Consider the following 14,331-nt stretch of genomic DNA (forward strand, 5'->3'; position numbering starts at 1 on the left):
CAGGGGATCGTTGTAAGAAGCATGAACACCTGTAAAACCTTTATAGATGGTCGTGTATTTCACAGGAATCTGTCTCTGTAAGGTGTCTTTGCAGAAGTATTGCCGTGTCCTTTGACTGCAGGAAGGATGAGGAAGAACCACAGCATATGGCAGGTGGACACAGAATTCACTGGTGATGAACCTTCAAATGTTCCAACACAAAGACTGAGAAATGAACATTTTTGTTTAAAATGTTAGTTTACCCATTAATGAAAATTCTGTCATCATTTTCTCACCCTCAAGTTGTTCCAAACCTGTATGAATTTCTTTCTTCTGAAGGATGTTGGTAACCAAACAGTTGATGGGCCCCATTGACTTCCATGTTTTTCCCAGATGGAGATCAACGGTTTGGTTACTGACATTCGGTCACACTTTAGATTAGGGTCCAATTCTCACTATTAACTACAACTTTTGCCTCAATAATCTCCTATAATTACTGTTTATTAATTGTAAGGTAGTTGTTAAGTTTAGTTATTGGATAAGGGATGTAGAATATGGTCATGCAGAATAAGGCATAAATATGTGTTTTATAAGTAGAATAAACAGCCAATATCCTTGTAATATGCATGCTAATAAGCAACTTTAGGTTGGACCCTAAACTTAAGTTCTCTCATGATGCTTTAGTGGTAACGTAAGAGAGAATATAAATACACTGATCTAAGAGATCTACAGAAACCAATATCTTTGTTGAACTCCCTTAATGTTGTTAAGGTCAAAAACGTATTGCCAATTACTAACTCTATTCCTAATATTGGCTGTTGTTGCTCTGCTTGCTAGTGGCCTACGCAGTACGTACACGCGCAAGCATGAAATGTCTCATTTAGACGCTAGGTGTCAGTAGAAGCCAGAACAGTACATCCTCATTCCCACATTTGATAATTATTATTATTATTTATTTTTTCACAACTTCAATTTTAGTATAACAGCCAAAACGTGCCTTTTTATTGGAGAAGTAAGAGCCATAATTAGGCTATTTACACAAACATTTTGTTTACATTCATTGTTTTATTCATTTTTAAGTATTTGATATGCACATAGGCAACACGCTGCGTGTTGTTATAGTAAGAAATAAAAATGACCATTCAAAATGAGGGTAATGTTGCAGTAGGTATGTAGTAGATTTACATCTGGGATACACAATACATCGTCAGTGCCGAACAAATGACTATGAATCTGATCACCTACAGTTTCTGCCAGTCGTAGGTATGACATCAGAAGAAAGTACAGGTTGAGGACGGGGCGGGTTTCAGATAAACTGGTTGGGTGTGTCCGCGTGAATTTTCTCAAGTTCTTTCTTACGGAGAAGTCACATCGTCTCACATTCCTCTCTGTCGCTCCTGGGACTCACATCTTTCCATATGGATTTCTATAACTTAAGGGTTCCTTTGCTCATTTTGGCAGCTCTCGGTAAGTTAAAAAATTAAAGACAAACGTGTTATTTTTATTTTTTGTATTTCAAAAACTAAAATTGTGGATGTAATACATCTCATGTTAAGTCTTACTTTAAAGTAGTATCCTGCGCCGGGACATAATGTGTAGGTTAACCCTTTATTTCGCCTGTGTCCTGACTTAAAAATCGTTCCTCTTGTAGGAAGATGCTGTTCCCAAAGCAGTCCGCTTCTGAGCGACAAAACGAAAGGCGTTGTAGGTGAGTCGGTGTGTGTGTGTGTGTGAGAGAGAGAGAGAGAGAGAGAGTGGATCTACTGCGATATTTTGGGCTTAAAATGAAACATATCTAGGTAGTGTAACTGTCTGGAGAGATAAATGTTATCAGAATAATTTGGTAGTTTAGAAGTTTGCCATTTTTATTGTTTCTTAAAAAAACGTTATTAATATTTAAAAATGTCTGCCAAATCAAAGTCAGTGTGGCACAACTAAGCCATTTTGTTGTCATGTGACAAGTAAACATGTTGTGTATTTACAGGTATTCAAGCTGCAAGGACAGTTTTTTTTTTGTACTTTCAATAGATGGTTGCACCTTCATCTTTTAATTTAATTGTCTTTAACTCTAAATATTTGTTATATTTTGGTATGAAACCATGAATGAAATGCATGTCTAAAAATGTAGCACAGAAGTATTAAACTAGATTTCTCCTCACCACTTTGAACCAGGTAAAAACGTAACCTTCAAAACAACAATCACCTCAGCATTGGATTTTATGACCGTAACATGGAGTTTCAACAATGATCAAAGCATTCAACCGATACTGACACACGTAATACCATCGGACACCAAAAATATTGTTGAGAAATATGCCAGCAGAATCAGCTATAATGCGACAACATGCGAGGTTCAGCTCAGTTCGCTGATGAAGGAGGATGGAGGGGAATATATTCTCACTATAGTCACTTCTAAGGGACTCCAACAGACAGGACAGATTCTTCTTGAGGTTCTTGGTGAGTATTGAATATCAACTGCAATCTTCAGTTATTTAAAGAAACATTTAAAAAACTGGGGTAGTGAAGACTAGTGGTTGAAGGTCTAGAAGGATGAATGGTTGTAGGTAAGTCCTGCACAAGTATGTTAAAAGCATTACTGAATACTTCAAATTAACTTTAGCAGTTCTTAGACTCATGCCAACAATAACACACACACAAAAAAACAGTTAATCTCACAAACAATCAGTGATTCATAGGGTGGATAATATGGAGTTTGCATTGGGTTTTATAGAACGATGAATGATATGATTGAATCAACCCTTGTGGATACTGATGATGAGTCATTTTGTGACTTATTTGAAACTTTTGATTGTAATATGACTAACTTTAAACACATTCATCCAATGACTGGAAATCAAGATTTAGATGTAAAATGTATGTTGTCAAATCTCAGGGTTGGTTATCTAAAAGTTGTTAGTTGGCTCTCCCAAGAAGCAAGTCAGGACCTGTTACTATATGCCTTGAGCAAGACACTTAACCCCAGGTTTCTTTAAGGTTTCATTACTTGGGAAACTCTAAGCAAGAGCAAAAGATGTTTCTAAATGGACTCAATCCATGGTTCTCTTCTCTTCTCTTCTCTCCAGAGCCTGTAACTGACGTCAAGATTTCGTCCAATCTCCCTGAAGCTGTAGAGTTCAACAGCACCGTGGTTCTTACCTGCTCTGCCAAAGGCTCCTTTACTTACAAGTGGTTAAATGGTTCGGGCGCTTTGGTGTTGGATGACATGCGTATGAAGCTGAACCCAACCGGCAATGAGTTAACTATTAATGAAGTTCACCGTACAGATCTAAGAGGACCCATCATCTGCCTGGCACAGAATGCACTGGAGTCAGGGAAGAGCACTCCCTTCAATCTCACCGTGAGCTGTACGTACCTGATCACACCCACACATGCATAGTCTGACACATAAATACACAAGCACTGTTTGCCTTAAAGGAACAGTTCACCCAAAAATGTCTTTATTTACTCACCCTCATGTTGTTGCAAACCCATATGATGTATTTTAAAACCCATTAATGCGGTAAAGACCCATGACTCTGCTATTGTATAAGTTCAGAAGTTTCTTTTTTCATGTTATTGTTCAGAAAGTAAAAAAAATCGTAAAACATTAATTTAAATAATGTCAAATATTTTAGCTGAACTGTTCTATTTAGACAGTTATAAAATATTCACACATTTCTGCACATACAATTACTCTCAGTTAAGTAGCAAAACGAACAGCCGAACTGGATCTACTGAAGATAAGTTTAGATTGTCTTTTGTTTTTACTGCCTGCAAGTCTTTGTCTCTGCAGATGGTGTGCACTAGAAAGCGCACATGACCGCAAAGATCTGAAGATACTTTCTAGTTTAGACAGGTTCCAGTGCAGGTGTTGGAAAAAGTGCAGGCTGAGATTAGATCAAATATAGTTGTGAATGAATGAGCCTGTGAACAGCAGGAAGACGGTAAACGTCTTAAAATATTGTTTGTGTGTGCATTTACATTCCAAACAGATCAAACCTTTTTTAAAGCCTTTGCGAGTGCATGGTTTGGTCATGAAAGTAAATGCACTGCAGCACAGGTAACTAGGTAAATTTTAAATTAGGTAACACTTTATTTTACAGTGTCCTTGTTACATATGTTACATGTACTTACCATAGTAATGAGTAAATTATGCATAATTACATGCAATGAACCCTCAACCAAATCCTAATCCTATAGTAAGTACATGTTGTTAATTAGTATTACTCAGTACTTAAATATACAATTACACTGTAACAATGAAACTTTTAATTTTTTTAATTTGAAATAGAATGCATTGGCCTAAAGTTGAACTACATCCACATCCTGATGCTCAAAATACATCCTCCTTTTGCACATTGCACAATGGCACACTGTTTGATGTTTTTCTTCTAGTGAAAACATAATTATTGGTTATTTCATGTTGAGCCTTTTATGTCAAAAACTAGAATTTCCCCCCAAAAAATGGAATGGGAGGTTTTAAGACTTTAATCTTAAGTGTATCAAAAAGCATCCTAAAAGCATAGCTGCCTTGCAAGCACTTTAATAAACCTTTACTCAACCTTCATCTCCTTTTGTCCTTGTGTGTCTAGATGGCCCTGAGAATTTCGTCATGACGCAGACTCCAACTGATCCATTCCTTAAGAAAGGCTCTAACTTAACACTCACGTGCTCTGCCAATTCTGACCCTCCCGCTCAGCTCAAGTGGATGTTTAACGGGGTAGAGCTGCTTCAGAATGCCAACATCACCATCAGCAATTTAGAGGAAAAACACAGTGGCAACTATAGCTGTGTGGCCAACAACGTGAAGACCAACCGTAACGTTGTCTCACCGGTTACTTCGGTGACTGTGCTGGGTAAGTCAAAAGCCTAAAGACATGTGCCGATGCTTCAAATACAAACCAAAGTTCCATCAAGTGTATGTTGTATTTCTAGTGCTGCTATTACAGACGTTTTAATATATTCAAATACATACGTATCCGTACACTCGTAAAAATACACCACTGAAAAGTAAAAACATCCGTTGAAATCTTTTGATTAGCAGTGGAGCAGCACAGAGATAGACACGCTTTGCCATGGTGACTTCGTTGCCAAGAAGAGCGATAAGGGTTTTTAAAAAAAAAATTGCTCCTAGAGAAAAGGAACAAATACCTTTGCCTAGAAGGACAATGGAAACAAAACTGAAAAGAGTCTTGATTTCTGTGTTAAATGTTGAAGGATCAGTTTACTCGGAACTGACATCATTTACTCGCCCTCGTGTTATTCCAAACTCGGATGACTACATTTCTTCCGTGGAGCACAAATAGGTGAATTGCTGCTGGTTGAAATTTTTCCAATGAAGTTACAATGAGTGGGAACTGAGGCTTTCAAACTTCAGAAAGGGCATAAAAGTAGTCCATAAGACTCACGCGCTATATGCCAAGTCTTCTGTAATCATATGATATCTTTAAGGGAGAAACAGATATAAGTTTAAGCTGTTATCTCCCCTAGCTCTCCTTAGTGTGTTCAATAGACCTTTTCAATGAATCACTTGATCTGGTTCATAAAACCAATCTGAATGTTTTATTCACTAAATCAGTGAATTGATATTCAAATATCAGTCTTCTATCATATGACTTTGAATATAATGCACAGTTCATATGAAAACAGTTCATACGTAAAGTTTGAAATCTTTTGTCCCCAATAATTGTAATTGCATGGAAGAGAGCAGCCGCTACAAAATTTCTTGTTTTTTACACTGAAAAAGTTGCAAGGTTTATTAAAGGTATCCCTTTAATTTCACATAGCAACTGCTGTATGTCTGTCAGTCTGTCTTTATTCAAAATGGCTTCCTGACTTACAAGTGCTTTTAAAAGATGAACCTGTTCCTCTGCTTTACTCTGAGTCTCGTTTCATGTTAGTGGGTAGAAGTTTCAGGCATGTTCTGCTTTCTTTGACTGAGGGCAGATTGATTGTACACGGCTTACATGTCTTCCCCTGAGGTGTTTCCATGTGTGTGAAACCAGCACGCTAAAGAAAGCAGAATACAAACTGTCTGACGTCACGTACGTTTTGGGGTAAGCACCACTTGGCTAAGGTTTCAGTCGCAGAATACCGACTTCTGCTCGGAGGTTCGTCTTAAAGGTGTAACCGTAATGTATTTTTGTCATTTATTTTGTATAAAATTTAAATTCTGAACGGTTCATGCAAAAAAGTTCAAACAGCTTTAATGAGATGATCTAATGCAAAGAATTATCTCGGGTTACACGTGCTTTTCTCAAAGTTTGCTCGAGATGAATTGAGAGAGTTCATTTGCAGCTGTTAAATGCGTCTTACCCGAAACTAAAAACACAGGCATGAGGAGGAAAACAAACACTGCTGAACGATAGTGTGCCAGGTATTTGGTGAATGCAATGAGTCTGATTCAGACCGGTGCATTCCACAGTAATGATGTCTGTACAAACAAGAGAATAGCACAAGAAAAGTCGAAAAGTGCTGTGGTGAATGAAGTTGCTATGAGAGATTATCTTATGTGGTTAGAGTGACTATTGACATAATATATGGTCCACTTTAATGCTTTTTTCTAGCCAAGAATCGCCCACTTAGACATAAAACTACTGTCTGACTGAAATTTAAAAAGACTAATCACAAATCAGATTGATTTGTACCATTTAAAAGTTTGGGGTCAGTATATATATTCAGGAAGAATGTATTAAATTTATCAAAAGTTACAAAATATTTCGAATACATTTTTATTTTTTTTATTTTTTTTACTTTCTATTCATCAAAGAATTCTGAAAAAAAGTATAAGTTTACACAAAATTATATGATATACTGTTGTTAGTGTGTTTTCAGCATTGATAATAATAAGAAACACCAAATCAGCATATTACAATTATTTCTGAAGGATCAGTAATGATGCTGAAAATTCAGCTTTGCATCACAGGAATAAATTGCATTTTAAAATGCCTTTATGCAATATTTTTCACAATATTACTGTTTTTGCTGCATTTTTATTCAAATAAATGCAGTCTTGGTGAGCATAAGAGACCTATTTCAAAACATAAAGAAATCTTACCAACCTTAAACTTTTTCAACGTTGTTCTCACCTTATAATTGACATTATGTCTGTCATTGGGGTCCATATTCTGAAAGCATCGCTTATGATTTGTCTTCTCTTTTGCTGTGTTCTTGTAGAGGCCTTATCTGGAACAAATATCTCCAGCTCCACATCACCTCTCATCGCTGGCAACAGCACAGTCAACCTCACCTGCTCGGCAGCCGTCGGGAAAGCTGAAACCGTGGAATGGCTGAAGGACGGCAAACTTCTGATTCCCGGTGACCGTGTCATCTTTTCAGTCGACAAGAAATCTCTGACGATTGTTCAAGTTATTAAAGCGGACATGGGCGAGTACAAGTGCCAATTGAAGAACAAAGTGAACAAAGATGAAGCCAGCTATAAGATGGTGATCAACTGTAAGTGTCCAAGAGAGGATAGTTTCAGTAAATATATTCTTACATAAATTGTTGCATTGAATTGAGTGCAGCAATTAACATACAACTCTTTAAAATAAAGGTTCTTTATTTGTATCGATGGTTCCATGATGAACCTTTAAAGGGATACTCCACTTTTTGGGGAAATAGGCTAATTTTACAACTCCCCCAGAGTTAAACAGTTGAGTTTTACCGTTTTCGAATCCATTCAGCCGATCTCCGGGTCTGGCGGTACCACTTTTAGCATAGCTTAGCATAGATCATTGAATCGGACAAGACCATTAGCATCTCTCTCAAAAAAATGACCAAAGAGTTTAGATATTTTTCCTATTTAAAACTTGACTCTTCTGTAGTTACATCATGTACTAAGACTGACGGAAAATGAAAAGTTGCGATTTTCTAGGCTGACATGGCTAGGAACTATACTCTCATTCCTGCGTAATAATATAGAAACTTTGCTGCCGTACCATGAGTGCAGCAGGCGTAATGATATGACGCAGCGCCTGAAAATAGTCCCTAGCTCAGTAACTTCCAGCGTGACCGGGACTAAGTTTGTCTAACCTATTAGACCTATTTTCAGGCGCTGCGTCATATCATTACGCCTGCTGGACTCATGGTACGGCAGCAACGTTTCTTGATTATTACGCAGGAATGAGAGTATAGTTCCTAGCCATATCAGCCTAGAAAATCGCAACTTTTCATTTTCCGTCGGTCTTAGTCCACGATGTAACTACAGTCAAGTTTTAAATAGCAAAAATAACGAAACTCTTTGGTAATTTTTTTGAGAGAGATGCTAATGGTCTTGTCCGATTCAATGATCTATGCTAAGCTATGCTAAAAGTGGTACCGCCAGACCTGGAGATCGGCTGAATGGATTCGAAAACGGTAAAACTCAACTGTTTAACTCTGGGGGAGTTGTAAAACGAGCCTATTTCCAAAAAAAGTGGAGTATCCCTTTAACATCCATGGAACCTTTTCAATGCCCAAAAGGTTCTTTAGATTATAAAATATTCTTCAAACTAAGAAAAGAACTGATCACTCTAAGGTTCTTTGGGGAATCACCAATGGTTCTTCTGTGGCATCGCTGTGAAAAGCCCCTTTTGAAAGCTTTATTTTTAAACCCAAGAATGCGTGACCCAAAAAGGGTCAAAATTACCAAATGTTTTACATTTTATATGAATATATAAATATAATTAATGTTTAATTGTATATTCCCGGTTTCACAGACAAAGCTTTAGCATAGTCCCAGACTAAACTGCATCTTAAAATATGTCAGAGCCATTTTTTGGTCTCAAGATGCACACTAGTAATGTTTATAAAAGTTACTTAAATGTCCGAATTGAACTAAGGCCTAATCCTTGCTTAATTTAAGCCTTGTCTATGAAACTGGGCCATGATTTAATTAATATTATATTCAATCATTTTTTATATTCTTTTTCCATTACTTCATCTCATTGATAAAAAAATCCACCTGTTATATCCATTGTTGAAAATCAAGCATGTTCAATATTTCACTTCCGAGACACGTGTCATGTCTACTTAAGACACGGTGATTTGTGTATCACTTCTCTGTTGTTGTCATGTCTAAACATAAGCCTATCTTGTTTGCAAATGGTGGTGTTTTCCTTTCTGCTTGTATTGTTACCGACAGTTTGTTTGCTTTACTCTAATGTAAATGTGACCTCCCTAACTGAGCCAATCTCTCTGATATCACTCAGACGGTCCAGAGGAAGTGAAGGTTAATGCAAAGAATGCGGTGAAGTTTGAAGAGTCTATACAGATTTCCTGTTCTGCGGAGTCTGTCCCCCCCAGTATATACACATGGAAACTCAACGATACAGCGATGAACTTCAGTCAGGCAATCTATCTTATTGAAAAGGCCAAAGCTGCGGACAGTGGCACGTACACCTGCGAGGCATTCAACCCAATCACGAGAATTATGAAAAAAAAGACACACAAACTCGCAGTGACAGGTAACCGAGCCTCAGCATTTTTCATTCAAGTATTTATTCCCGTTTTCAGCTCACAAATAGGCCATTATGCCAATTAATGCTAATTTTGAGTTGTAATTTACAATGCAATACTGACTACTTATATACTCATACACTCTGGCATGATGATTAATTAAATAAGTTAATTAGTTTATATTATATTATAATAATTTAATTATATTGTGTATTGTTATATAACATGATATATATATTGTATAATATTATATAAGTAATATTTATCCAATCTTTTGCAATTTTGACATTACTGGCATAGGCCACTAAGTGTGCCTGCCACTTTTGAGTGTTACTTAATATCTAGAATTAGACTCCTTGTCCATTTTATAACTTATAATGTGCCAGATTAACAGAATTATTTACACAGTTATATTAATTTATTATTATTTCAGTGCCAAATCTATGAGCTGTTTTATTTGAAGTAAATACCGAGTACAATTTCAAATTCATATTTAAAAAATTCAAATAATCTCAATAATTTTGTTTTCAATCAATTTGCTGCTAAACTGTAGTCTCTCTCTCTCTCTCTCTCTCTCTCTATACCGATATATATATTTATGTTGAGCTAAACACCTCATCATGTTTTGCAGAGGTCGGTGCGGTAGACGAGGGCCTGTCTGGAGGAGCCATTGCTGGAATTGTAATTGCTGTGATTTTGGCTGTGATCGTCATCGGTTGCATTATAAAGTGCAGGAGAAAATCAGGCACAGAGTGAGTCTAAAATTCATTCCTCTCCCCTCTCGTCACATTCAGGAAACTGAGTATCCAAAACATGCATGGATAATGTGTTTGTTAGCTGCAAAGGTTTAAAGCAATTGTTTTTGTCTTTTGGATATATGGGTGTGATCTGGCCATCTTTTAAAGTAATGTTCTGGGTTCAATGCAAGTTAAGCTTTGTCTACAGCATTTGTGAATTAAAGGGATAGTTCACCCAAAAATGAAAATTCTGTGATCATTTACTCATCCTCAAGTTTCTTTCTTCTGCTGAACACAAAAGAAGATGTTTTGAAGAATATGGGTAATCAAACAGTTGCTAGGCATAAAAATGGACATAAAAAGCTATGGAAGTCAATGGGGGTACATCAACTGTTTGGTTACCGACATTCTTCAAAATACCTTTTTTTTATGTTCAGCAGAAGAAAGAAATTCATACAGGTTTGGAACAACTTGAGGATGAGTAAATGATGACAGAATTTTCATTTTTGGGTGAACTATCCCTTTAACATGATAGTCCAAAAATATACTACAAAAGTCACATGTAAAGAGTAGTAAGTTTACAATGCACATAAACTGGGCCAGGGTTTGGAGTTAGCATGTTGCTAAGCTAACGATGCCATACTCTAGCATGAAACCACATAGCAAATAAATCAAATAATCAAATTTTATTAGTATATAATATATACATATAGCTTTTGAAAAATCATTATCGTTATCAACTCATTTTTCTGTATCCTCAGATGTGTAAACCTAATCATTAGGTAATGACAGTTCTTGATTGCACAATGCAAATAACTTCACCACTTAACATTTTGACCTCACAGGAAATGGGGGTGGTTTTAGTAACAAGAGATGACATGTCTATGTCAATCAGTAGACCTTCAGACAACCCAAGTGTGTTGTAAGACATGACTGTCAGAGAGGATATGATGCGCTCTGTCACTTCCCGATTTCTTTCCATTCACTGTGATTTACCGAAGGGGCACTTTAACACAAAATGAAATCATTTTTCAGTTTATCCAGGAACCACTGGTTAATCGTTCTTTTGTAACTTCAGTCTTAGAGTGATGTAACTATGGTGGTGAGACATCACTAAAAATGTGGCAATATTGTTCAGTCTTGTCCATGGTATGAAACTGAAAACTTAGTTTAGCACTTGTATTTGATAATGTAATGACACACATGTCATTAAACCTTTTAAGTTTATACACGCCCATACAAAAGTCTGGGGTTGACAAGATTTTTTTTAATGGTAATTCTCTTATGCTCACCAAGACTACATTTATTTGATCAAAATACAAACAGGAATATTGTGAAGTATTATTACAATTTAAAATATTTTAAAATATGTATTGTGCAACACTTTTGTAACATCTGAATGTCTTTACACTTACAAAAAATCGTATCTTACAGAACCAAAACTTTTGAATGGTAGTGTATGTTGTTAAAGGAATAGTTCGCGTTAAAATTTAAAATAATTAAAATTAAAAGCAAATTTAAATAAAAATGCAATTTTTTTACTCATTCCAAAACCCGTTCCAAACCCAAAGAGGAGCAAAAAGTGGTCGACTTGTATGACTCGCACGCTATATTCCATATCTGAAAGTTTTGATAATTTTGAACAATCTATTGCGTTCAATAACAGCATATTCAGATTGTTTGGAATAATGTTGGGCTAAATAATGGAAGAATTTTCATCTTTGGGTTAACTATTCCTTTATGGACCATTTCTAAGGACATTTTTTTTTATCTCATCTCTTCTCTTCTCTTCTCTTCTCTTCTCTTCTCTTCTCTTCTCTTCTCTTCTCTTCTCTTCTCTTCTCTTCTCTTCTCTTCTCTTCTCTTCTCTTCTCTTCTCTTCTCTTCTCAAGCCTGTAATCTTTCTACGCCTGACACTGAATGCAGACAACAACATGGAATTCTACCTCATGAAGAGAGATAAATAACCTAGAGGACAGAGTTTTTTTTATGTAGTTTGAAAAACATTTGACATTGATTTAATCAGATAGATGATACTACACAGAAAAATCTGTCTTGTTTAGACAAAAGTCTGATAGCTAAACAAAGTAAAAAAAAGGTTCAAGGCTGATCATTTCATAGAAGGCCATCTACATGTTCCTACCTAAATGGATTTTGAGAACACATGTAGCATATGAAAAGGACAAGAAATACTGGAAATGCAAAACAAAGCTATGAGGGATATCATATGCAAATGCAACTGATAAGTCTAACAGAGATATGTTTTTCACACACTGTCTACACACTCACAGAAATACAAACAAACACACACACACACACACTGTATGCAAAACTTCCCAGGTATAGGTGTGTCACATCAATGATCACATTTATGAGTCTTACTTGCAAAACGGATCAGATCTGAAACTAAAAGTTGTAAAATAAATATTCCACCTGTGACTAATGCATCCTGGGAGGGAGTGAACCCTGACTCTGCTTCATTTGTTTTCTGATGTCTTTCATAGATAACGTTCAACCTCAGTTCATTCCCTCTTAGACCACCCGGAAATGTTTTGTCTTTATTAGATATTTTCATTAATAGGTTATTTTGTGTGGTTTGCATGTTTTTGACAATAATAGATACAGTTCAATAAGACACATTTCTTTCTTTTCTCAACATTAGTTTTCTTTTCACTCTCTGTCAATCTCTATTAATGTTTTTTTCTGGTCAGGTGAATAAAATTGATGATGAAATGGCATGAAATGAAACATTTATCCAGTGTATCGTTTAATCCGAATCTCTCTTGTAGCTCGATGGAAGAATCAGAAAGAGAATTACAAGGAGATAATTTAGGAATATAGTTGGAATGTTAGTCATGTCCACACTTGTCTGTCTCTGTCTCACTTCTTACCCTCGTGAATATTTCTGCAGCAGTTTCAGCCTTGCACAACCGTCTGACTGTTGCTTGCTTTCTTTGCTCTGACGTGCATTTCAATGAAGTCTCTCAAACGCTATGAGCGTTTGACCTATTTGTCATAGCGTGAATTGTTCAGACATTTTTTTGTTACTGGAACAGAAATATATGGTTCTCTATGTAATTACATCACCAGAGAAGAACATATTGTGTAATTTGTTTGTAACTAACATATCTTTAATGCTTGTGTAACCACCTATGTAAGCGAATAACATAGGCTGTAAGCCGCCTACCTAGACAGCACTACCTAGGTGTGTGCTCCAGACTGTGATATGTCTTTATGCTTCTTGGCATACCAAAATGTTATGTGCCCAGTATTGAGTAAAGTCTTCAGTCACTAATGAGGTTTAATTTTAGTTATGCAGAGTCATCGTTCCCATGTTTACCGATTCTGACTACACCCCATTCTTTCCTCATCTTGTGATGTAATTATTTCCTTCTATTAATGATTCATTTTTTTTTTCCCTTTTTGTTTTAGTATTCCATCTCCATATTAAAGCAAGACCTGGCATTAAGGTGACCCGGTAAGTCTTCCTCTAGTGGTGCGTAGCATTTTTTGTTTTCGGTACAGCAGGCTAACATTATTTACTTAGCAATTATTTATTGTTGTTTTCCATGCCGGCTCTTTGCATTGACTTCAGGCTATTGACACTAGCTTTTCTGTAACCCGCGAGATACGTCCGGGCTGACTTTCAAAATGCTTCCTTATCACATATCAGTGTCGGTTTTGGCAGCATACGTTGATTAAGTGTCTTGCTTCACCCTGTACACTTTCGCAAAGATATGCTTGACTTTTTCTTGAAAAGAAAAGAGGGATATGCTTCAATCTGAAGAACTAACAAAGGAGTGGCTGTTGCAAGAAAACTAGTTTTCATGTCTGTTTGTTGGGTGTGGGTAGCTTTCTGCAATGGGAGCCTGTTTTACTCTCAGCGTCATGTTATTTTCATGGCAAATGGTGAATATTAAGCGTTCGAATGGGTGAAGTTTTGCCATCGGTGTGCTGAATGTATTCTCAGTCTGTCAGCATTTGTTTGCACTCTCATTACGCTGATAACCAGAAATCATGTACATCTCTTCCCCAGACTTCAAGACCAACCCTTCAGCCATTTATCAGTCTTTTTTTATCTGCAAAAGCTCTCTATCAAGGCAACTGGAAAAACTGCCCTCACAGCTGACGTACACCTGCAGGTTTGGCCTTTTCAGGAGCTCAACGTGTTTTTAAA

At 36.5% G+C, this 14,331-nt stretch overlaps 1 protein-coding gene across 1 annotated transcript; it reads left to right on the plus strand.

Annotated features, from left to right (window-relative positions):
• The first annotated feature begins 1,233 nt into the window (after positions 1–1,233).
• Positions 1,234–14,331, plus strand: LOC311299581 (cell adhesion molecule CEACAM5). The gene is made up of 10 exons (XM_084423230.1): positions 1,234–1,446; positions 1,631–1,687; positions 2,152–2,436; positions 3,063–3,344; positions 4,572–4,835; positions 7,156–7,434; positions 9,171–9,425; positions 10,049–10,169; positions 13,587–13,632; positions 14,191–14,331. Exons 1-9 carry the CDS (start codon positions 1,398–1,400, stop codon positions 13,603–13,605), a joined length of 1,611 nt encoding a protein of 536 aa, XP_084279356.1. The 5' UTR covers positions 1,234–1,397; the 3' UTR covers positions 13,606–13,632; positions 14,191–14,331.

Source organism: Rutilus rutilus (assembly GCF_951802725.1).
Source record: "Rutilus rutilus genome assembly, chromosome: 11".
Classification (NCBI taxonomy): domain Eukaryota; kingdom Metazoa; phylum Chordata; class Actinopteri; order Cypriniformes; family Leuciscidae; genus Rutilus; species Rutilus rutilus.

Bases quoted from the DNA above. Each gene is read 5' to 3' on its own strand.
- LOC311299581 (XM_084423230.1), top strand. From the start codon at position 1,398: ATGGATTTCTATAACTTAAGGGTTCCTTTGCTCATTTTGGCAGCTCTC. The intron at 1,688-2,151 runs GTGAGTCGGTGT...ACTTTGAACCAG, and splicing joins CAAAACGAAAGGCGTTGTAG to GTAAAAACGTAACCTTCAAA. The intron at 3,345-4,571 runs GTACGTACCTGA...TTGTGTGTCTAG, and splicing joins CTTCAATCTCACCGTGAGCT to ATGGCCCTGAGAATTTCGTC.